At 41.5% G+C, this 26250-nt stretch overlaps 2 protein-coding genes across 2 annotated transcripts in view; one reads left to right on the top strand and one right to left on the bottom strand.

The window, feature by feature from the left end:
- The window catches only part of akap6 (A kinase (PRKA) anchor protein 6), a 154280-nt gene that overhangs the window by 14345 nt on the left and 113685 nt on the right, over positions 1-26250 (top strand). The window lies entirely within an intron of this gene.
- LOC115597675 (tripartite motif-containing protein 35-like) lies at positions 15260-18909 on the bottom strand. The gene is made up of 2 exons (XM_030443836.1): positions 17726-18909; positions 15260-15503 (listed from the first exon to the last, which is right to left on the bottom strand). Exons 1-2 carry the CDS (start codon positions 18413-18415, stop codon positions 15300-15302), a joined length of 894 nt encoding a protein of 297 aa, XP_030299696.1. The 5' UTR covers positions 18416-18909; the 3' UTR covers positions 15260-15299.

Raw genomic sequence — 26250 nt, 5'->3', positions numbered from 1 at the left:
ACTTTAATTATCGTGCATGTTGGAATGATTTCTGTTTGGTTGAAAAAATATTGTTCATGTTTCTGCAGCTAATGTGAATTAAAATTAGTTTAATGGTTTTTGTAGGACATCAAGCACAGATTATTATCAACGTCTTATTATTATAGTATATATGTGTGTGTGTGTGTGTGTGTGTGGGGTGTTTGTGTGTGTGTGTGTGTGTTTATACTGCATATGTGTGTGATGCACTCACGTGTCCAGCCTGACTCCCTGTTGGCGTCTCTGCAGGACAACGACCTATTTACTCCACTGTACACTCACTAATTAACTCGTGAGCACTCTGCTCTGTTGTATCAGTATAGAAACAAGAGAGGAGGCGTCATAATATTACTTTTTAACCTCTCTGACCACTGAGAGCAATAAACAAAAACCTTATAATTATCAATACAAGCTCATTTTTGTGTCAACAGACCGAGACCACTTACTAAGAAGAAATTAGATTTTTAAACTGACAGAAATGCTGCTTTTCTAAAGTGATGAACACCAAATGAAACCTTATATCTGAGCTGATTTTCCAACACTGACGATCGACTAAATTCAGTAACTTCATGAGTCACAACCCACGACAACAACAAGCATTTTAAAATGGCAGCATGTCAGCAGAACAGCAGACGTGTAAACTCCAAAATAAAATGTAAAAGCTCTTTTCTTTTGAATTAAAACGTAGATAAAATAAAACAATAGCAGTCGTTAACAAATACAAACATGAACATTTGATAAATATACATTCTAATATCTAATAATGCAGCTTTATCAGATTATGTCTGACTCACAGGAAATTGTTGTTTTACATAAAGTCGTGATCCTGGATCGTTACAGGCATCGACTCCTCGTCATCATCTTATGGAGGCTAATGAAAAGAGTTATTGATCTGAGTCATGTGTTCATCACAACATCATTGTTCTCATAACGATCATCAGCGTCCCTCCCTCTCCCTCCCTGTGGTCACGTGGCCGATGACGTCATGCTGATGATGTCATGTCTGTTTCTGAACGCTGACCTCATCCTAACACGCCTCGCAGACAGGAAGTGCTTCTCTCATCCGAGCATGGGTGTGATTCATGGAAAGAGGCGAGGAAGGTTTGAAGAGATGCTTTGTAGAGTTAATTTCTAAAAAAAAAAACGTACTCACAGTTACAGAAAACATAAAATAACTAGATTAAATGCCATTAATAACAAATTAAAGTCAATAAACTGCTTAAATAAACTGCTGCGACACAAATCATGTTTATTTTTACAAGCTTTTGCTTCAATCGTCAACTTTTTCTTGTGAATTCTGAATTTTTTTGACTCTGAATTTTTTTTTACTCTCCGTCTGATAGAGAAAACTGCACATGGTTTGTTTTAAGGGGGCACAAGCCAAAAAAGATGGAATCTGGATTTATTAAAGAGATGTTAACAGGCAGAATATTTTATCTTTACAGCTGCACATCATGTTTTTCTTCCTGAATCCAGTTAGCCAGATCAAACTTCTTGAAGTTCTGTGAAACTTTGGCAGAACGAGTGTGAATCTCCTGCGTTGATTGATATTAACGGCGCTTTAAGCCTGAGCAGTTTGCAGACGTCGATGAGCAGCTCAGAGTTTATGAACATTAATGACGGTGTCTGATGGGACGCATTAGCAGCTCAAGGTCTCGCTGCTTTTAGACTCTGGGGAGTCAGTTTCACTTCTTTTGGACTTTAATCATATTATCGTATGTTTCAGTATCAGGTCAGATCAGATCAGATAGATAGATAGAAATTTAGACATCCAGTAGCAGCGTACTAACAAACCAGCAACAGCAAACAAGACACGGGACGTCTATAAGATCTAACATCATCTAAAACTGTAAAAACTTAAAGCAGACCCGCCAGAAAATATTAAATTAGATAAAGCCTTTTGCAAATAGATAAATAAATGGACAGTGAAGATGCAAGAATTTCACTTAAAACTGAGAAACAACACGTTGAACGTAGATGAAGGCCGTCTTTTAAAGATTGGAAACATTCACACCAGAGAAAACAAAACATGAACGAGGGATGTTCCAAACGGATCCTAAAGGTCGCTATCTAATTATATTTTAATAGATCAGTACTCGAGGAGTCATAACTTAAAAACTAAATCTAATTAAAGGAATAGTTTTCAGTTTTTCAAAATCAAAAGCAGAATTAGCGATACGATAACTTGAGTCAGTTGGCAGCAGGCGGTTGTATATTCGGGGACTCTCTCTGGATGTGAACAGCTTCCTTTGTCTTTATTATCTTGATCATCGAAAGCAAATTCATGCATCTCACTCTCGCTCTGACCTCCGTCCTCGGCTGAACTGGGTTCTGAACTGGGTTACCGTCTTTAATCCTGTCGGACAGGTTGAGTTTATCACCGGCTGCTCTACTGACATCATTTCTCTGCTTCACTGCTGCTAATGCTGATCAATACAGAGCCTGAGTCACCCCGCACTGCAACGCACTGCAACACACTGCAACACACTGCTGCTGCTGGTGTTTACTGGATCTGTGCGTGTGTGTGTGTGTGTGTGTGTAGTAAAGAGATTTCACGCTGATACCAGAAGGTAAAATCGAATTTGCCTGAAAACCAGCCAACACACACATTCTTTAAAAGGCGTGGGCATCATTTGTCTTTTCTTATTTTTAAGTTTTACCTTTTTAAATCAGTAACAACGTCCACCATTATTATTATTGTTTTGTGTAAATGTTGAATATCACATTCATGTTGTAATTTGATTTATATTTTGGCATTATGGCTTTAATTATCTATCTTTTATTGAAACTGAGCAAAGAAACTAAAGTAAACACATCTCCCAAAAGTTGTGTTTGTTCCAGTATACCAGAGCCCATTACTGGAAAAAAAAAGCCATAAACAACTAATTAGTCATTTTCATTTGAGTTAGGATTTTTTAATTGACTTAAAAGCAAATAATTATACAAGTCTGGTGATTGTTATAATAGTTGATTTATAAAAAATGCATTTATATGCACATAAAACAGATAGATCACTGTTAAATGTGCTGAATACATATATTTAATAAAATAATATGTATTTAAAGCTGCAGCCTGATGTTTATCTTCCCTTTTTAAACTATATATGCTCTGTTATGTTTTTTATATCGATGTGGATTTAATGCTGGGAACCTGCAGACGAGCTGAATCGAGTCTGGATGCATATTTTATTCAGAGAAAAAAAGGGAATATGAATAAAACATTTTATTTGTCTGTTCGCTGCGTCTGGTGCTGCTTTTAAAAGGATTTGAAGCTACAGCTGAGATTAAGGGGTGGAGACACACACACACACACACACACACACACACACACAGTGCCATGCCGTGACAGCCTGAATGTTTCAGAGAGAGAAAGACAGACGGATCACAGTGGAGAGAGAGAGAAAGTGTGAGTGGCAGATAAAGAAAAAAGACAAGAATGTTTCGTCTGTCTTGTTCAGATGGAGGAAAAAAGTCGAGGAGATAAAACAGTTTGTTGTTGTTCAAACCACATGTTTGATCTTCACATGTGGAGCAGTATGGATGAACACACCTGGTTTTAAGATTTGGGATTTTTGTGTCTTTAAATGTCGAGGGCAGATGAAAAAGGTACGGTGTGAATATTTCTGTTTTTGTACGTTGTGAGGACCACATTGAGGGGACATTTTACCAAGTGAGGACTTTCCCCTCTAAATGTCCACAGTCATGCTAGCAGCTCTGTGAGGCTTTACCTCAGTGACACATCAGTGCTGTGAGCTAAATGCTAACATTGGCATGCTAATTTTAAGTAGCTATTACCATCTATCTATTATCTTTAAAGGAAGATTTCACCCAAAAATGAAAATTTAGTCATTATCTCCTCCCCCTATGCAGGAAAGTCAGTTGAAGTTTCATACAATATATTCTCTTAACTCTTAACATATTTTATAACCAGCTTTAAAGAGCTATTTCCCTCAATTTCCTGGTTCTAATCCAAACTTTACATGTTTAACATTTCAGCATTAATGTTTATGTTACTAAACTATTAATACTTTTATTTTTTTCCTGACAAGTTATTTTTTAAGACACAACCTGCATCAAGTCAGTACATTACACTTGTGTTATATGTTTTATTCAGGTTATGATAATGGTATTATATTATCAGATGTCTATATTATTTTGTCCAACACATATATAATCACAGCGAGCATTTTGGAAAGTATTTGTAAAACACAGTGTTGTACATTTAGTGCTCAACAACTCAAATATATTTTCCCATCACCAAAAATGATTGACATCTGATCACAGTAATTAACAACATAAATATAAAAGGATAGAAATAATTAGTAAATATCTAATTATTCAGAAAATACATTTGAGTATACACAGTAATCTACTGTTACAACTTTTTAACCTCACAGTTAATCACAATATTGTTGTGATCGCATTACGCCCAAGCACGAAATCCAAAATGCAGAAGCTGCAGGTTTTTACAAATGTTATAAATGTGGTGATTCAGAAAACCTATGAGTCCAACCCTCCCATACCTCCAGTATATCTGTAGTATTTTAAACGCTGTTCAGTCCAGATGAACCGAAATTATCTTCGAACTCCTCGTCCTCCTCCGATTGATATCCATACATAACGTGTTGTGCTGATGGCCACATGGTTGGCATCTCTGCAACTCTCTGAAGTCTCTCTAGTGGTGTGGACCATCTTTGTTCCGGAAAGCCAGCTGTGGGTTTTGAATCAGCAGTTTGGGGGTTCACCATTGGGGTTGCCTTCTTCTTAATGCATTCCAAGATATTGATCGACAGGTTGTTGAGGTGCTTGGCCATGTCTATCAGCCCTCCTGGGACTGGCTGTGGGTCATCTGGCAGCGGTTGCTGGGCTCCTTCAGCTGCAGACTTGTATCTCTGCAGGAATGAGAGATCTTCAGCCCTCAGCACCTCCTCTGTGGCTCTGACTCGGTCAGAAAGAGCTGCAGTCTCTCTGCTCAGAGCTGCACTCCTTTCCTTCATCGTTTTAATCTTCTGCATCTTTTCCTGCCTCACTACATGAAGTCGTGCCTCCTCTTCCTCTTTGAGAAACTTGGAGAACATTGAGAACACATCCTTGATCTGCCTCTCAGTGTCTTGACCCTGAACTTCAATGTCTTTGGCAGTTTGATCAAAGTTTCCTTTAATATCTTTAAAAACCTCCAGTTTCTGCTGTGCAGGCTTCAGGAGTTCCCGGAGTATCTCTCTGTAATCCCGAGCTGCTTCATCGACGGGTCTGATGGTGTGGCAGGTGTGTCTTTCTGAGTGTAGACAGATGACACACAGAAGCTGCTGATGGTCCAGACAGAAGAGTTTGAGTTTCTCTGCATGCAGACTGCACAGAGATTCAGGACCTGTTGAAAGTCTCTCAGTTCTCTCCAGTAAAAAAGCTTCACACAAGTTCTTTAGTGCCAAGTTTTGAGGTGGATCCCTTTGTAAAGACCTTCTCTTACACATTGGACATTCAAGAGTAGTTTTCTGTCTCCACCATCTCTGAAGACAGGCGTTACAGAAACTGTGGCCGCATGTCAGCAGGACAGGCTCCTTAAAGATCTCATGGCAGATGGAACACAATAGATTCTCCTCTGATCTTGTAGCCATAATCTCAATCACACAAAAGGTTCAGCAGACACAGTTCCTGAAGCAGTCCCAGGTCTTGATGACAAAGAGAAAGAAAATGTAAAAAAGAATCTCAGCATGTAGGAAAGAAACAGGAGTAACCTTGGTAGAGTTAATCCAGTTTTCTCCTCGAGAAACTTCTCAAAATGTTTTCTTTAGGAGCCAGCAGCTCATTGATGTTCTCTGTCTCTCTACTATTCGCTTTTGTGTCTGTCCTCTTGCATTTACGTTTCGTTTTACATTGAATCATAATGGTTTTGTTTGAGTTTTTCATCAGGACAAATAAAGGCTTGGTTTTCTTGTTTTGTCTAGGCAATGGGTGGAACTCTGCATGAACTGTTTTGCATCGCAAACATTGACCTCTCACAATACACGAGAGCACTGACAAACAACTCATACACCACAATCAGGTTGACTTGTACCTCCTCACTTGATACACCTGAGCTGCATTTAACAGAATTGTATAACTTAAGAATTTTATAATGTTCCTAGGGTTAATCCATATGTTGCTTCCGCCCTGGTGGTCAGTAATCAGTGATGTTATCTTTTTTGGATTCACTGGCACCAAAACAATTCATGATGTGGCTTTACCTGGCAAGAAGGACAGAATAGTCACAGTAATGATATGATAGCTACTTCCTGAATCACGCCTTAACCTGAGCTGTGCATGAATCATCAACAGCAGTCAACAGCATGCCTAATTTAAAAGGTACAGAATCATTCAGTCCATAATTTCAGTCCCATGTACCCAGTAACGACCCCAGATTATGACAACGATAGTGGAATGATCAATTAATCTCGACTCAGTTTACACTTCAAATCTGTGAGGTTTTTTGTGTTGGTTTTCAGTTAAATGCTTGAAATAAATTGTGTGGTTACCACAGGCTGAAGATATTTACAAGCATAGGGGGCGGGTGGGCCTAACGTTTAGGAAGGCTGCCTGATCACACAGCGCAAGGATGAAACTGCTGATCATTAAATATATAGTATTGACCCGAATATAGGACGACCCTGATTATAAGACGACCCTTCTTTTCAAGACTAATCTTTAGAAAAAGACTCTAATAACCAAAATTCGTTTCTCAATAACAAACTTGCATACCTTCCTGTCAATCTCTTGGAAGCAGCCACTTAGAGGACCACGATAAGCTTTTCTCTTACTGTTAGCGTTTTCAGACGATCTTTTTGGACCCGCCATCTTCGGACGTTACACTCCGTAACTCCATATTTCTTGGCTGGCTGACAGTTGTTTGGCGCCTCCGCTGCATTGATCACCATTATCTTAAAATCAGCATCATAGCTCCGCCTCAGATGTCTGTTAACTTTCCCCACTTGATCCACTTTGCTCCGTAAAATCACAGCGTCTCTCCATTTTTCATCTCCTGTCACTTCTTCTCCGCTGTGATTGACAGATAACCGCAGCCACAGTGTCAGTGACGTCTCTACAATAAGATGGCGCCCTCTGCTGTTGCGATCGCGTAGCGACCCAGACAACTATCAGCATGTGTCAACGGTTAGACACCGATTATAAGACAACCCCACTGTTTAACATAATTTTCAACGAAAAAACCTCGTCTTGAGGCTGAGAAGACCATTGTCTTTCTCTCCCAGGTCCATGCAAGTTAATTGAAAAACCAATTTAAAAAATCAGTCAGGCTTTTTGTCGAGGGAACCAGGACGATGCTAACTACCAGGTTAGCTACAGAAATACTTACTTGACACAAATTGATGCAATATGACAACATTACCTATTAGAACCAATAAGTCAGAGTATGTATATATTGTTATGAAGCAGCTCTGGGTTCAGACAAAATATGTGAGACCACACCAAGATTTCAATTAACATAAGAGTTTATTGAACCAACTAAACAACTATATACAAAATAAAACAAAGTGTGCAGGTCAGTATTATCACTGGTGTTTGAAATGTACAGGTGTATATGTGTGTGTGTGTGTGTGTGTGTGTGTAGTTTAGCAAACAAATATAACCAAATATAACCAAACAAAAGCCCTGCGTGCTCAAAGGAGAGAGAGACAAAATGACATGATAGCCAGGTTATATAAGGAGGAGGAGCCCTGATATGGATCAGTTTCAGCTGCGCTATCTCCTCCTGACACGCCTCCTCAATCACCTGCACAGAAGTGGGTTAACACAAACTGGACATGGTCATCACAGTATATAAAAAAAGAAACACTTTCTCAGTTTCAAATTATTACTTGTACCCAGTTAAAACTAATACCGTCCAACACATCAGTTCTACCTTTTCAAAAGCTTTTTGTATATATTTGATTCAGCTATAAAACAAGTTACATTCCAAATGCAGGTATTGGGAGTTGGAGATTCAAGAGTCAAGATCTTCAGCCAGACCCTGTGTTGTTATACCCAGAAATGGAGACCATTTGTTTAATCCTGTCCAAGATGGCGGCGGGCAGGTTGTTGAGGTGCTTGGCCATGTCTATCAGCCCTCCTGGGACTGGCTGTGGGTCATCTGGCAGAGGTTGCTGGGCTCCTTCAGCTGCAGACTTGTATCTCTGCAGGAATGAGAGATCTTCAGCCCTCAGCACCTCCTCTGTGGCTCTGACTCGGTCAGAAAGAGCTGCAGTCTCTCTGCTCAGAGCTGCACTCTTTACCTTCATCGTCTGAATCTTCTCCATCTTTTCCTGCCTCACTACACGAAGTCTTGCCTTCATTTCCTCTTTGAGAAACCTTGAGAGCATTGAGAACACATCCTTGATCTGCCTCTCAGTGTCTTGACCCTGAACTTCAATGTCTTTGGCAGTTTGATCAAAGTTTCCTTTAATATCTTTAAAAACCTGCAGTTTCTGCTGTGCAGGCTACAGGAGTTCCTGGAGTATCTCTCTGTGATCCCGAGCTACTTCATCGACGGGTCTGAAGGTGCAGCTGATGTGTGAATTTGAGTGCAAACAGATGATACAAACTGGCTGCTGATGGTCCAGACAGAAGAGTTTGAGTTTCTCTGCATGCAGACTGCACAGATCTGCAGGACTCGGAAGTCTCTCAGTTCTCTCCAGTAAATGAGCTTCACACAATTTCCTTAGTGCCAAGTTTCGTGGTGGATTCCTTTGTGAAGACCTTTGCTTACACAACGGACACTTGAGTCGTTTTCTGTCTCCATCATGTCTGAAGACAGGGGTTACAGAAACTGTGGCCGCATGTCAGCAGGACAGGCTCCTTAAAGATTTCAAGGCAGACGGAGCATAATAGATCCTCATCTGAAAGAAAACCCACGTAGCGATCCATCTCTGTACAGACGCAGCAGATCAATCGAGTCAGTCAAAGTGGTCACTGAAGCTCCCTCCTCGAGAGTTTTCTGAAAGTCTTGAATGCATTCAGGAGTTGCTGTGTTCCAGTGTTCCCCTCTGAAACCGTCCTCTCTCTGTGGGACATAATGTTTACAGTGTGCTCTTGTGTGTTTGTGCACCTTATTAAAGGATTGTACTTCCTTCCTTGCATCACGTAATTCTGATAAAAGATCATTACCGAGTTATAAAAGCTGAAACATGAACTGTGATCGAACTGGAATGTCTTCCCACATTCAAATATGACATTGAACATTTACGGAGTCGCCTTGCAGTTTTAATCCATGTTGTTAATCTATTTTTTGTCCTGTCATTTTTTACATTTAATGTGTTTCTAATGACATCATAACAAGTTTAATTACAACCAGATGCTTCTGATAAGTCACCTGTATGAAACCTTCGCAGTCAGTGGTGTTTTCGAGTAATAAAATCAACCCTTGTACGCGCTATTTTACTTTCATAAGGGAAAATATTGTGTGTGTGTGTGTGTGTGTGCAGTGCCATGCCATGACAACATGAATGTTTCAGAGAGAGAGAGAGACAATAAAGACGATAAAGAAAAAAGACGAGAATGTTTTGTCTGTTTCGTTCAGATGGAGGAAAAAGTCGAGGAGATAAAACAGTTTGTTGTTGTTCAAACCACATGTTTGATCTTCACATGTGGAGCAGTCTGGATGAATCCACCTGGTTTTAAGATTTGGGATTTTTGTGTCTTTAAATGTCGAGGGCAGATGAAAAAGGTACGGTGTGAATGTGTCTGTTTTTGTAGGTTGTGAGGACCACGTTAAGGTGACAATTTACCAAGTGAGGACTTTCCCCTCTAAACGTCCACAGTCATGCTAGCAGCTCTGTGAGGCTTTACCTCAGTGACACATCAGTGCTGTGAGCTAACTGCTAACATCGTCATGCTAATGTTAAGTAGGTATTGCCCTCTATCTAGTATCTTCAAAATAAGAGTTCACCCAAAAATGATAATTCAGTCATTGTCTCCTCCCCTCACACTGATGGAGTCAGGTGACGATTCATACTCCACAAAACATTAAAACAGTCCTGCAGTATTCTCCAAACATATTTTATAGCCAGCTTTGAGGAGCTATTTCCCTCAGTTTCTTGGTTCTAATCCAAACTTTATATGTTTAACATTTCAGCATTAATGTTACTGTTACTATACTTTTAATAATTTTATTTTATTTACTGCAAAGTTGGTTTTTAAAACAAAGCCTGCATGAAGTCAGTACCTTACACTTGTGTTGATTATGCATCATGATGATGAAACAACAGCCAGTAAATCAGTAAATCATCATTTATTTGTGTTTTGATAATGGCATTATATTATTAGATCTTTAGAATATTTTGTCCAACACATATATAATCACAGTGAGCACACTGAAAAGCCTTTATAAAACACAGTGTTGTACATTTAGTGCACAACAGCTCAATTGTATTTTCCCAATCCAAAAAAATATAGAGATCTGATCAAAGAAATTACCGACATGAATATAAAAGGATAGAAGTAATAAGTAAATATCTCAATATTCAGGAAAAACATTTGGATATACACAAAATTCTACTGTCACAACTTTTTAACATCACAATTAATCAGAAAATTGTTGTGATTGCGTTACGCTTAAGTACAAATCTAAAATGCAGAAGTTGCAAATTTCTGGTAAGTTTTAAAAAATGCGGTGATGCAGAAAACCTGAGTCCAACCCTCCCATACCTTAAGTATATCTGTAGTATTTTAAAAGCAGCTTCAGTCCAGATGAACCAAAATTATTTCCTAATGGCCACAAAGTTGGCCCTAATGATTCTATTGAATGTCTCTCTATTGACCTGGCTGGGATCACAGCTGTGAGTTGTGGCCATTCGGGGCTTCACAGTGCGGGTTGCCTTCTTCTTGATACTCTCCAAGACTTCGATCGACAGGTTGTTGAGGTGTTTTTCCATGTCTATCAGCCCTCCTGGGACTGGCTGTGGGTCATCTGGCAGGGGTTGTTGGGCTCCTTCAGCTGCAGACTTGTATCTCTGCAGGAATGAGAGATCTTCAGCTCTCAGCACCTCCTCTGTGGCTCTGACTCGGTCAGAAAGAGCTGCAGTCTCTCTGCTCAGAGCTTCACTCTTTACCTTCATCGTCTGTATCTTCCTCCTCTTCTCCCTCCTCACTACACAAAGTCGTGCCTCCTCTTCCTCTTTGAGAAACTTTGAGAGCATTGAGAACTCATCCTTGATCTGCCTCTCAGTGTCTTGACCCTGGACTTCAATGTCTTTGGCAGTTTGATCAAAGTTTCCTTTAATATCTTTAAAAACCTCCAGTTTCTGCTGTGCAGGCTTCAGGAGTTCCCGGAGTATCTCTCTGTAATCCCGAGCTGCTTCATCGATGGGTCTGAAGGTGCAGCTGATGTGTGAATTTGAGTGCAAACAGATGATACAAACTGGCTGCTGATGGTCCAGACAGAAGAGTTTGAGATTCTCTGCATGCAGACTGCACAGATCTGCAGGACCTGTTGAAAGTCTCTCAGTTCTCTCCAGTAAAAAAGCTTCACACAAGTTCTTTAGTGCCAAGTTTTGTGGTGGTTCCCTTTGTAAAGACCTTCTTTTACACATTGGACATTCAAGAGTAGTTTTCTGCATCCACCATCTCTGAAGACAGGTGTTACAGAAACTGTGGCCGCATGTCAGCAGGACAGGCTCCTTAAAGATGTCATGGCAGACGGGACACAATAGATTCTCCTCTGATCTTGTAGCCATAATCTCAGTCACACAAAAATCTCAGCAGACACAGTTCCTGAATCAGTCTTGATGACAAAGAGAAAAAAATTATCTCAGCATGTAGGAAAGAAACAGAAGTAACCTCGGTAGAGTTAATCCAGTTTTCTCCTCGAGAAACTTCTCAAAATGTTTTCTCCAGGAGCCAGCAGCTCGTTGATGTTCTCTGTCTTTCTACTACTCGCTTTTCTGTCTGTCTTCTCGCAGTTATGTTTCGTTTTACATTGAATCATGATGGTTTTGTTTGAGTTTTCATCAGGACAAACAAAGGCTTGGTTTTCTTGTTTTGTCCTAGGTAATGGGTGGAACTCTGCATGAACTTTTTTGCTTTGCAAACATCGACTTCTCTCTAAAAACAAAAGCACTGATAAACAACTCATACACCACATTTAGATAAGCTGTACTTCCTCATATGACACACCTGAGCTGCATTTATCATTTAACTTTAGTATTTTATAATGTCCCAAGAGTTGATCCATATGTTGCTGCTGCCCTGGTGGTCAGTAATCAGTAATGTTATCTTTTATGGATTCACTGGCACCCAAACACTTTATGATATGGGTTTAGCTGGCATGCAGGCCAGACTAGTTACAGTAATGATATGAATACTAGTTCCTGTATGACGCCTCAACCTGAGCTGTGCATGAATCATCGACAGCAGTCAACAGCATGCCTATTTTGAAAGGTACAGAATCATTCAGCTCATGATTTCAGTCCCATGTACCCAGTAACGACCCCAGATTATGACAACAATAGTGGAATGATCACTTAATCTCAACTCAGTTCACGCTTCAAGTCTGCAAGTTTTTTTTTTAAATTGGGTTTCAGTTAAATGCCTAAAATAAGTTGTGTGGTTACCACAGGCTGAAGATATTCACACGTATTTTTTTATGACATAAATACATAATTAAATGTCCCACAATTTAATTATTAAGGATTAATGTGAGTTAACAACCGTCTAAATGAGACTACAGTGGTTGCCTTCTTCTTAATACTTTCCAAGATTTTGATCGACAGGTTGTTGAGGTGTTTTTCCATGTCTATCAGCCCTCCTGGGACTGGCTGTGGGTCATCTGGCAGGGGTTGCTTGGCTCCTTCAGCTGCAGACTTGTATCTCTGCAGGAATGAGAGATCTTCAGCTCTCAGCACCTCCTCTGTGGCTCTGATTCGGTCAGAAAGAGCTGCAGTCTCTCTGCTCAGAGCTGCACTCTTTATCTTCATAATCTGAATCTTCTCCATCTTTTCCTTCCTCACTACACAAAGTCGTGCCTCCTCTTCCTCTTTGAGAAATTTTGAGAGCATTGAGAACTCATCCTTGATCTGCCTCTCAGTGTCTTGACCCTGGACTTCAATGTCTTTGGCTGTTTGATCAAAGTTTCCTTTAATATCTTTAAAAACCTCCAGTTTCTGCTGTGCAGGCTTCAGGAGTTCCTGGAGTATCTCTCTATGATCCTGAGCTGCTTCATCGACGGGTCTGATGGTATGGCAGGTGTGTCTTTCTGAGTGTAGACAGATGACACACAGAAGCCGCTGATGGTCCAGACAGAAGAGTTTGAGTTTCTCTGCATGCAGACTGCACAGAGATTCAGGACTTGTTGAAAGTCTCTCAGTTCTCTCCAGTAAAAAAGCTTCACACAAGTTCTTTAGCACCAAGTTTCGTGGTGGATTCCTTTGTGAAGACTTTTGCTGACACATTGGACATTCATGAGTAGTTTTATGTCTCCACCATTTCTGAAGACAGGTGTTACAGAAACTGTGGCCGCATTTCAGCAGGACAGGCTCCTTAAAGATGTCATGGCAGACGGAACATAATAGATTCTCCTCTGATCTTGTAGCCATAATCTCAATCACACAAAAGGTTTAGCAGACACAGTTCCTGAAGCAGTCAAACAAAGACAAAAAAAATAATCTCAGCATGTAGGAAAGAAACAGAAGTAACCTCAGTAACACTAATTCAGTTTTCTCCACGAGAAACTTCTCAAAATGTTTTCTCCAGGAGGCAGCAGCTCGTTGATGTTCTCTGTCTTTCTACTATTCGCTTTTGTGTCTGTCCTCTCGCAGTTACGTTTCGTTTTACATTGAATCATGATGGTTTTGTTTGAGTTTTTCATCAGGACAAATAGAGGCTTGGTTTTCTTGTTTTGTCCTAGGTAATGGGTGGAACTCTGCATGAACTTTTTGCATTGCAAACATTGACCTCTCACAATACACGAAAGCACTGACAAACAACTCATACACCACAATAAGGTTAACTTGTACCTCCTCATATGACACACCTGAGCTGCATTTATCAGAATTGTATAACTTTAGTATTTTATAATGTTCTGTGAATCTGTGAATCTGTAAATCTCGACTCGATTTACTCTTGAAGTCTGTGAGTTTGTTTATCGATTAAATGTCTGAAATAAGTTGTGTGGTTACCACAGGCTGAAGATATTTACAGGTATTGTTCTTCTACTTAAAATACATCATTAAATTTCCCAACATGTAATTATTAAGCATTTGCATGAGCTAACAAGTGTCTGAATGAGACTACAGAGGTTGTCGGGGACATTAAACGACCTCACAGCGAACACGGAGACTCTTCTACTCACTAGTCCATCTTTACAGGCCACTTTAGTTACACACTGTTCTAACTCTGACAACAACGTGTACATTGATCAGTTTATAGAAAACCTGGATAGTAATTGTGCAGTAAGACTCTTAGTGGTGGTGACGTTTAAGTCATGTGACCGTGATTTCATCTGTTTGTAGCCTAACATTAGCTTCTTATTGCTACACAGTTAATTTAGCTTCATAAATCACACAATAATGTTTACCTGTGAAGATTATTTTGATCAACAAAATGTGTAAATATCAAAATTATTCAGCTTTAATCCAAAATGCAATTTGAAAAATCAGTCAGGCTTTTTGTCAAGGGTACCAGGACGATGCTAACTACCAGGTTAGCTACAGAAATGCTGACTTTACATAAATTGATGTTTAATATGACAACATTACCTATTAGAAACACTAAGTGTATATACATTGTTATGAAGCAGCTCTGGGTTCAGACAAAATATGTGAGACCACACCAAGATTTCAATTAACATAAAAGTTCATTGAACCAACTAAACAACTATATACAAAATAAAATATAGTGTGCAGGTCAGTATTATCACTGGTGTTTGAAGTGTACAAATGTGTGTGTGTGTGTGTGTGTGTGTGTAGTTTAGCAAACAAATCTAACAAAATCTAACCAAACAAAAGCCCTGCATGCTCAAAGGAGAGAGAGACAAAATGACTTGATAGCCAGGTTATATAAGAAGGAGGAGCCCTGATATGGATCAGTTTCAGGTGCGCTATCTCCTCCTGACACGCCTCCTCAATCACCTGCACAGAAATGGGTTAACACAAACTGGAAATGGTAATCACAGTATATAAAAAAGAAACACTTTCTCAGTTCTACCTTTTCAAAAGGTGCGATTGTTTTTGTATATATTTGATTCAGCTATGAAATAAGTTACATTCCAAATGCAGGTATTGGGAGTTGGAGATTCAAGAGTCAGGATCTTTAGCCAGACTAAAGCCCTGTGTTGTTGTACTCAGAAGTGGAGACCATTTGTTTAATACGGTCCAAGATGGCGGCGGGCAGGTTGTTGAGGTGTTTTTCCATGTCTATCAGCCCTCCTGGGACTGGCTGTGGGTCATCCGGCAGGGGTTGCTGGGCTCCTTCAGCTGCAGACTTGTATCTCTGCAGGAATGAGAGATCTTCAGCTCTCAGCACCTCTTCTGTGGCTCTGACTCGGTCAGAAAGGGTTAGGGTTAGGGTTAGGGTTAGGGTTAGCTGCAGTCTCTCTGCTCAGAGCTGCACTCATTACCTTCATCGTTTGAATCTTCTGCATCTTTTCCTGCCTCACTACACGAAGTCTTGCCTTCTTTTCCTCTTTGAGAAACCTTGAGAGCACTGAGAACACATCCTTGATCTGCCTCTCAGTGTCTTGACCCTGATATTCAATGTCTTTGGCAGTTTGTTCAAAGTTTCCTTTAATATCTTTAAAAACCTCCAGTTTCTGCTGTGCAGGCTTCAGGAGTTCCCGGAGTATCTCTCTGTAATCCCGAGCTGCTTCATCGATGGGTCTGATGGTGCAGCTGATGTGTGAATTTGAGTGCAAACAGATGATACAAACCGGCTGCTTATGGTCGAGACAGAAGAGTTTGAGATTCTCTGCATGCAGACTGCACAGAGCTGCAGGAGTCGAAAGTCTCTCAGTTCTCTCCAGTAAATAATCTTCACCCAATTTCCTTAGTGCCAAGTTTCGGGGTGGATTCCTGTGTGAAGACGGTTGCTTACAATATGGACAGTCAAGAGTCGCTTCCTGTCTCCACCATCTCTGAATACAGGCATTACAGAAGCTGTGACCGAATGTCAGCACGACAGGCTCCTTATAGACATCAAGGCAGACGGAGCATAATAGATCCTCATCTGAACGAAAACCCATGTAGCGATCCATCTCTGTACAGATGCAGCAGATCAATCGAGTCAGTCAAAGTGGTCATTGAAGCACCTTCCTTGAGAGTTTTCTTAAAGTCTTGCCTTTTTGCTAACATCAGCATGCTAATGTTAAGTAGGTATTGCCCTCTATCTACTCTCTTCAAAATAAGAGTTCACCCAAAAATGAAAATTCAGTCATTTTCTCCTCCCCTCACACTAATGGAAAGTCAAGTGATGTTTGGTATGCCACAAAACATTAAAACAGTCCTGCAGTATTCTCCTAACATATTTTATAACCAGCTTTACAGAGCTATTTCCCTCAGTTTGCTGGTTCTAATCCAAACTTTACATATTTAACATTTCAGCATTAATGTTTCTGTTACTATACTTTGAATCCTTTTTTTTTTACTGCAAAATTAGTTCATAAAACAAAGCCTGCATAAAGTCAGTACCTTGCACTTGTGTTAATGATGCATCATGATGATTAAACGACAGCCAGTAAATCAGTAAGTCATCATCATTTATTTGGGTTTTGATAATGGCATTATATTATTAGATCTTTAGATTATTTTGTCCAACACATATATAATCACAGCGAGCATACCGAAAAGCCTTTATAAAACACAGTGTTGTATTTGATTTAGTGCACAACAGCTCAATTATGTTGCCTCATCACCAAAAAATATAGAGATCTGATCACAGAAATTACCGACATGAACATAAAAGGATAGAAGTAATAAGTACATATCTAACTATTCAGAAAATATCTTTGAATATACACAATATTCTTCTGTCACAACTTTTCATCACAATTAATCACAATATTGTTGTGATTGCATTATGCTCAAGTACAAATCTAAAATGCAGAAGCTGCAAGTTTTTATAAATGTTAGAAATATGGTGATGCAGAGAATCTACGCGTCCAACCCTCCCATACCTCCAGTTCACTGTAGTATTTTAAAAGCTGCTTCAGTCCAGATGAACTGAAATTATCTTTGATATTCTCTGTGACAGCTGTGTCATGCTGTTTCAACCATAATTTGAGTTGATTCTGTGTCATCTACATTCAAATTTGTAAAAGTTGGTGATTGGATCACATCTGTCACATCATCAGATTTCTTGTTTAAAAGATGGATACCAGCTGAAGAAAAAGCAGGTCTGGGATGGTATAAATGATCAATTAATTAGACTTAGACAACTTTATTAATACTTCTGGGAAGTTCCCACAGAATTGGCTCAGGGACCAAAAAATAGTTCATTGTCCTCATCACTTCTCTAAGTCCTTCTCCTGCAGTGCCAGATGTGGGTTTTGGATCAGCAGTTTGGGGCATCACAGTGCAGGTTGCCTTCTTCTTAATACTTTCCAAGATTTTGATCGACAAGTTGTTGAGGTGCTTTTCCATGTCTATCAGCCCTCCTGGGACTGGCTGTGGGTCATCTGGCAGGGATTGCTGGGCTACTTCAGCTGCAGACTTGTATCTCTGAAGGAATGAGAGATCTTCAGCTCTCAGCACCTCCTCTGTGGCACTGACTCGGTCAGAAAGAGCTGCAGTCTCTCTGCTCAGAGCTGCACTCCTGTCCTTCATCATCTGAATCTTCTCCATCTTTTCCTGCCTCACTACACAAAGTCGTGCCTCCTCTTCCTCTTTGAGAAACTTTGAGAGCATTGAGAACACATCCTTGATCTGCCTCTCAGTGTCCTGACCCTGAACTTCTATGTCTTTGGCAGTTTGATCAAAGTTTCCTTTAATATCTTTAAAAACCTCCAGTTTCTGCTGTGCGGGCTTCAGGAGTTCCCGGAGTATCTCTCTGTAATCCCGACCTGCTTCATCGATGGGTCTGAAGGTATGGCAGGTGTGGCTTTCTGAGTGTAGACAGATGACACACAGAAGCTGCTGATGGTCCAGACAGAAGAGTTTGAGTTTCTCTGCATGCAGACTGCACAGAGCTGCAGGACTTGTTGAAAGTCTCTCAGTTCTCTCCAGTAAATGAGCATCACACAAGTTCTTTAGTGCCAAGTTTCGTGGTGGACACCTTTGCAACGAGCTTTTCTTACACATTGGACATTCAAGAGTAGTTTTCTGTCTCCAACATGTCTGAAGACAGGCGTTACAGAAACTGTGGCCACATGTCAGCAGGACAGGCTCCTTAAAGATGTCATGGCAGACGGAACATAATAGATTCTCATCTGATCTTGTAGCCATAATCTCAATCACACAAAAGGTTCAGCAGACACAGTTCCTGAAGCAGTCCCAGGTCTTGATGACAAAGCGAAAGTGTAGTGTCAAACTACTTGTCTAAAGTTTACAATTATCTGACTTATTAACTATAAAACACTCACAGATGAAGTCCTAAATCAAGTGTGAAACAGCTTGTCTTCAGGTCACAAATATGTATTTCACACAGCAGGATACATGCAGTGAGCTCTCCCGGGATGAACTGAACTCTCTAATGCTCCAACTGATATACTATTCTGATCCATTTTTAGATCATACCGGTGTAATACCTTCCAAATAAGGCCTCAAAAAGATAGCCAGAAACCCTGTACTCAGCCCCTTCCCTCCTCTGGGCCTTGGGTGTCACATGGTACTGGTCATTTTGTGCAGGCCTCCTAGGTACTTTCCTAGCCCCTACAGAGGACAGCTGATCATTTCTAAATAGAGTGATGGTATTGCAGCTCAGATTTCATACACTACAGTCCCCCCTTTGTTCCTTTATTAGGACCAACACCAAACTATCTACGAGAGAGCTCAACAAAACAGTGACGATGGTATGAGTATGACAGGAATGTGATTACAACCATGGGTATACAAGAAACATATACACCAACATGTGAGATATATATATGAAGACAAGTTCTGAGACAGGGAATGCAACAGCAACCATAGCATACTATAATGGCTAAAAAACAGCCAATAGAAATAAGCATAGATGCAATAAGTGCTTTATACCGTCCAAATTGGTTGTCCAGCCAGCTGGTGATAGGGTCATTGACTCCTGAGTTCTCTGCCAGCTCCTGGGATAGAGAGGTGAGCCCAGCAAGGGCTATTGTGATGCTGCTATCTGGGTCTGTGTTATTTGGGATAAAAGTGCAACAGTACTCTTCAAACATCTTACAGACTCCCCCCTTTTCTGCTTGTAACGTATCCAAGGCCATCCTGTTTTGCCAGGCCATGAGGGAGGTTGGGTCCAAATGCTCGACAACACCCTTTACGGCATTTCGGGTATAATTTATGAATCACTGTTGGTTATAATAGATACAATTGATCCAGTCTACATTTTTATTGATCGATACCCAATGGAACGGTGATTGGAACCCAGCTGCAATTTGGTTTCTTGCCTTGAATTCATTGGGGACTCTGGGAACCCCTATGGCATCAACATATATCTTGGGGTCAAAGGACTCCCCTGGGGCATCTCTTTTACTGCGATGGTGAAGAGAATGTGGGAGTCTCATGTGGAGACTAGCTGCCCCAACAGGGATCATGTGGAAAGGCATTAACAACTGTGCCAAAGCACACCTGCCCACTTTACGGGGAGATGGGGTCGCAACTTCTTATCCACGCAGTTACCAGAGGTCAGCTCTAGAGGTATTGTGATCTTCAAATGCAGCTGCAGTGTAATTACCTTTGTCAGAAGGGATGTTAATAGTTTCTGTACAATAGCCATTGGGTAACGGCCCTACATTAGTCCTGATCTAAAGAAACATGTATAATTTCCTGCATACACTATAACTGATGGAGGGGCATGGGGATATACAACAGGAGGGTACAATAGGGACAGCGTTTTACATTTGGTGTCTGTAGCGTTTGTCCCAAAAAACTGGATGGTGCAGCGGAGGCCATCTGGATCATTTTGGTTGTTTAGTCTGAACGGCACTGTTCCTAAAACAGGTCTCACCTTAGCGCAGGCTACGCAGTCGGTCTTATCAGTTTGTATAGCGGTGTAGCGCATCCATTCCAGCCACAGATTTTTGTCATCGTATCCTATCTCTAAAGCCAGTTTACTTTCATAGGTAACATTGTGCAAGTATGTGACCCTGGGTCCTAATTGGACATAAGCCTCTGGGCTGACGGTAGGGGATGACATGGACATGGTACTGTTCTTAGTTACATTTATCTGGAAATGGCCTAGTGGATCTGTTCCGGGCATGTAAGATCCCAGGACATACAGTCCAGTATCATTTGGACTTGGATTTGATAACGCGAGGTACAACGGGTAACATTCCTTATCTGTACACCGTGCTGCGACACTACCTTTAAGTATAGTTAGTTGTTTCTTCAGGCTGTGATTTGGATTGTACCCCCAGTTGTAAGTCCCTGTGTTAGCTATGACATTATCGCATCTTTTACACCATTTGTCATGTTGGAGTGAGCGAGCACTACCGCGTCCCATCGGGGATGTGAGGTTCTTGTTAGTGAGGCATATGTACTTTTCTAACCACTGATAATCGGCCTGTCAGCCTTCACACATTATTACAGTGCATAGGTCGAATTTAGCAGTTTTTTGTACGCCTTCAACAAACGTAAGTGTCACTTGCTGTTTTTAGACAGAGCAGTGAGGCGCCAATTTGCCCGTCCTTTTGGCGGCTCGGTCCATGTTTTTAGACAGAGGGCGGCAAATTGGGGGTCTGCTCTGGTCTGCCGATTTTCTGCCTCGGAGGGTACACTTATTTCCGCCTCGACTGCTATCTAAAAACGAGGCGTAAATGTGCTGGCCTCTGCGTGAGGTGGGCGGAGGTGTTGATGACCTGCACTGTAGTGTGACCCACAGCCGGGGAGTTTTAAAACCAGGAAACAGCTGATTACAGCAGTCAGTCCATCACTTCATCCATGGACATTAAGATGAGCAACTGGACAGCTGCTGAGGTCCAGGAGATGCTAGCGTCTCCTCGGTCTCTGTAGCTGTTTTGTTGTGTTAGCTTGATGTTGTGTCGGCAGGCTAAGGACGGTTGCTACTTTCAAATTAAAAGCCCCCGCTAAGACCCCAGTTCTAATCTCCAATGGGGTGCAATGTAAAGCTCTTATTTTGAAGTCAAATTCCTTGTCAACTGTTCACAGCCAAACTTCGAGCTTCACGCACGTCACATGTTTACGCCTACCTCAGAGGCGGCTTTTGGAAAAGGAGGAATATTATGCCTCGGTTTTAGAAAGACAGGCCGGCACATTGCCGCCCTTACCTTGGAGCAAATGTGCCGCCTTTTCTATCTAAAAAGGGCTACTATTTGCTTTTCAGGGGTGGCGCGTTTTAATCGCTTAAGTGGCATGTGTTCTGACTGTACTGGGTTAGTGAGCAGGGAACTATCTGTGTGTGTAGTTGTCAGCTGTATAGTTGTCAGCTGTACATTTGTCAGCTATGTAGTCTCTACCTTCCTCCCCCATTGCGAAACCTGGAAGGGTTAGCAACAACTGAACTAAGAGAAAGAGTCGCCTTTCTTGTGGGCTGCTTTTACCTGTAGGAAGATAAGTCTGTGGATTCAGGTTAAACTGGCTAATTAGTCTCCCATTTCTTGTTCCAACTGTGGAAGTGATGGGCCTGCAATGGGTGCCCTTGGTTGGGGTAATGTCATTGGTTTACCAGTGAGCATTTCATGTGGTGTCAGATGGGTTAGCCTATTAGTCTGTGAGCGCATGCACATTAGGGCTATAGGCATAGCATCCAACCGGGTTAGTCTGTTACCACTGTCAGCCACGATTTTTGCTATTTTTGTCTTGAGCAAGCCATTGGTTCATTCAACTGATCCCTGTGATTGGGGGTGATAAACACAACCAAACTTTTCCTGCACCCCAAGTCTTTTAAACATTTCTTTCAGTACTCCGCTCACATAGCGAGTCCATTGTCTGATGAGATAGTATTAGGTACACCAAACCTTGGAAAAACTTCTGTACACAAAAATTTTGCTGCTGACTTATGATCTTCTTAAGTTGTAGCACCTGCCTCTACCCATCTGCTTAATCTGCAGATGACAACTATCATGTACTTTTTACGATGGACTCTATCTATCATGTCAACATAATCCATCATCAGATGCCTGAATGGACCAAGCAGGACTGGGATGTCGGCCAATGGATGGGTAAACATTTTTCGAACATTATACTTAGGACACTGGGGGCACAAAGCCAATTCCCTGTCTACCATGGCAGTCATGTAGGGAGACCACCATACTGCCTGCACCTTTCTTATCACTTGGATACGTGAGCAATGATCAGGTTCATGCATTAACCGAATGACAACTTTTAACAGCGATAGTGGCAAAACAAAGTGTCCCTGGGGACTTCTCCATAGTCCCTCATGGGGAGCTGTGGCTGCAGTTCTAATGGCTCCCCTTTGGAGCCACAAGCGTTTCTCAGCCTTTGAGACTCGGTTCTGTGCTTCAATAAGAGAAGCAATGTTAGTTATAGGTGCACAATCTTGTTCATTTAGGACAGGGGCGTGGATGGCTAGTCCGGTAGCCTCTTGTACAACATCAATCTGTCCAGTAGCTTCTTTAGCTGCCTCATCAGCTAAGTTATTTCCTTTTGCCACCAGGGTGTTATAAGTCTGATGAGCGGGGCACTTGACTATGGCTAGCTCTGTGGGTAACTGTATTGCTTGGATCAGCTCTGCTATTGCATGACCATGCACTATTGGAGTGCCATCTGCTCGGATAAACCCACGCTGTTTCTAATTGCTAGCATTGATGTGGAAGACGCCTTACCCATATGCACTGTCAGTATAGATAGTTACTCCTCTGCCTGCTGCTAACTTAAAAGCTGCAGTAATAGCTTTTATCTCTGCCAACTGCGCTGAGCATGGTTGATCTACTTGTACTGGTTGGAGTTTAGTAAAGGAGTGGTCAGGATTTAATTGCACAACTCCATAGCCTGCACAATTGCCAGTGTCTCCTCGGACACATGACCCATCCACAAATAGTGTAATGTCTGACGGGATAGATGATTATACAAGCTATTATGCACCTTCATGAACGTGTCAGTTTCTGTGAGGCAGTCATGAGGAGTGCCATCTGTAGGCAGCACCATTCTTGTAGCTGGATTAATTGTGGTGCATCTCTGTATTGTAAGTTCTGTCCCTGACAACAACTCTTCATAGCCAGTTCTTCTGGCTTGGGGCAGCACAAAACGAGGAATGGTTAGCATGGCATGTAGTTGATGTGATGTGTACAATGTAACAGGATGCCCCATTGTTAGAACAGATGCCTTTTTATAGGCAAAGGCTGCAGCAGCCAATCCCTGGTAACAGGGAGGCAAGCCCTCTTCTATGTTGTCAAGTCTAGCACTACAATATTCAAAGGTTGTTTACCTGTAGGGGAATCCTGTATTAATACTGCGCATGCATAACCCTGTTTTTCAGTTACATATAGATGGAAAATGTTGCTGTAATGTGGGGTAGCCAGAGCAGGTGCAGTCTGCATGTCTGTTTTAAGGAGGAAAAAGGCTTTGTCTGCCTCCTCTGTCCACCTCAATTGGGCTGACCTCAAAATCTGCCATGTCACATGTATTAGAGCTCTCAACAGAGCTGTCTTTATTGCATCATCACATATCCAGTGTCTGCTGTAGCCTGTCATGCCCAAGAAAGACAACATTTGGCCCACCGTTTGTGGCTTAGGAGCCTTAGTCACTGCCACAACTTGAGAGGGTGCAATTTGTCTTTTATTCTCACTCAGTTGTTGGCCTAGGTATTCAACTGTTTGCTAGCAGAACTGTAACTTGTCTTTACTGACCTTATGTCCACTCGCTGCTAGTGCTTTTAAGACTGTAATAGAGTCTTTTTCACACTGTTCTTTACTTTCTAAGCATATAAGGATGTCATCAGGGTGGTGGGCTGCACATCCAAATGTTGCAGTTCCTCGGCCAGAACTTTGTTGAAAATGGATGGTGACTGCACAAAACCTTGGGGCAACCGGCTGTAGGTGTACTGCTGGCCCTGATAGGTGAAAGCAAATAGATATTGAGAATCAGGATGAACAGGCACACTGAAAGATGCAGAGCATAGATCTATTACTGTGTACCATTTTGTCTCTGGAGGAATGTTAGAAAATAACGTGTGTGGATCTGGTACAACTGGTGTTTCTTCTGTTACTATGGCATTTATGGCCCTAAGATCTAGTACCAACCTGTAGTTATTGGAATTTAGTTTCCTTATGGGAAAGATAGGTTTGTTGCATGGACTCTTAGCTTTTATTAGTACTCTGCCTCTTCTAGTTCCTCAATAGTTGGTTTTATTCCCTCAAGTGCTTCTTTCTTTAGGGGATACTGTCTCTGGTAAGGCAATTGTACACCTGCTTTTACCTGGAAACGCTGTGGGGTTGCTGACTTTACTAAACCTACATCTGTCTTATGTGTGGACCAGAGCCGTGGTGGAACTTGGGATAACAGGTCCTCATGGCTTTTCTCCATCATCATTTGAGTCTCTATCTCCATTGGAAGCAGCACCTTTTCAGCTATCACTTCATCAGCGTGTGCATATGAAATTCTGAGGAACTTTTGGTCTGGAGATGCATGGACATACTGGCTGTCTGTGGGGATCCATTCTTTAACTTGCTATGATTCCTTTACCATTGGTCCTATTTCATGTGACTGATATCCTTCTGCCACTAGCGAGGTAACATGTGGTGATGACTGTCTTGGAACCATTCCTGTACATCTCCTGTGAGTTTCACTGCTGCTGCTGCTCCTTGTGATCCCATTATCATCATACATCATGGTATAATGCAATGGAAGAGTGGGTTCCTTAGCTATTTCATAGAAGTGAGTAATAAACAGTTTCCAAGCTTCCCATTCATGGTGTAAGAATAATGTGGATGACATGATCTTTAGCCAGTACAAATGTGCTTCTTTGGTTAGCATTTGTTGCTCCAATACAGGTGCCATTAACATCTGCAGGTTTTCCTCTGGGAAATTTTATCAGCTCTGTACTGTTCTACATAATGTATGATATGCTCTGAAAACACCGGCCATTCCATATTCATCAGACCAAGCACCTGATTTAGCTTACTTTTTACTTCTTTTGGCATGGCATTTTTTACATACAGCATGAACAGAGCTTTAGATGCTTTGTTGGCATTCCACTCACTTCCAATCTCTTCTTTCCATTTATTTTTGGAAATCATGCAGGAACTGTGCTGGGTTTTCTCCTTCTTTCAGACTTTGTTTCTCCAGCTTGGATGGGTCCATTCTGGATGGATACTTGCTTCTCAGGGCAGCCCATATGTCTGTTCTATATGGTCCAAACGCCACACTATCCCGTCCGTTGTTGCCAATTACACCTCTGGCCTTCCCTTCTGTGAGGATTTCAGCTGCTGTCTGCTGTCCAACTACTTTTGTCAGTATAGCTTTGATGACTCCCATAGCCAGCTTGACTCCTGCTGTATTTTCCTCAAAGGCTCTTATCCACTTGTCAGCTCTCTCTGTTCATGCAGGCATATGGTTCATCAGTCCTGTCAGGTCCATGAAAGTCCATGACACATACTTTTCACCTGCATTGCCTTTGGCCATGAGTGGTGCCATTGTTCCTCTTCATCCAGCAGCTTCCTCACCTCTGTCTACTCCATCTTTCTTCCTTGGTTTTCCCCGGGCTCATCATCCTTTCTCTCAGCCTCTGGCACTCCTTTTCTTCGTACTCCCTTTTCCACTGGTCCACTTGTGCCTGAGATGGGGAATGATAGTTATGATAATAATGGGTATGCTTGCCCAAGCTGTTCCGCCTGGTTTGCATGCGCTGTTCATCCAGCCTCCACTGTTTCCGTCATTCCTCTTCCTCATGTTGTTCCAACAGTCGTGAGAATTCCTCCTGTACCTTTTTTCCCATTTGGTCATTTAATCTTAAATGACGTGCTGCTTCAGGGCGTCTGTGTTGTCTGACCATGTCTTTTGCTTGTGGTCCACACGCTCCTATTCCCTGTTCTCTATCAGACGACACCGATCCTTCACTGTCAGCATCTAACTCCCTATCCAAACTCTCTGTCATAGGCTCAGGCTCTGGTCTGCGATTTAAATCACTTTCTGAGGGACTACTCAAGCTGTGCACCTTTCTTTGGTAA

This window comes from Sparus aurata, chromosome 16, assembly GCF_900880675.1.
Source record: "Sparus aurata chromosome 16, fSpaAur1.1, whole genome shotgun sequence".
Lineage (NCBI taxonomy): Eukaryota > Metazoa > Chordata > Actinopteri > Spariformes > Sparidae > Sparus > Sparus aurata.
The sequence above is the reverse complement of the archived record's forward strand: the minus strand, read 5'-3'. Positions and strand labels throughout refer to the sequence as shown.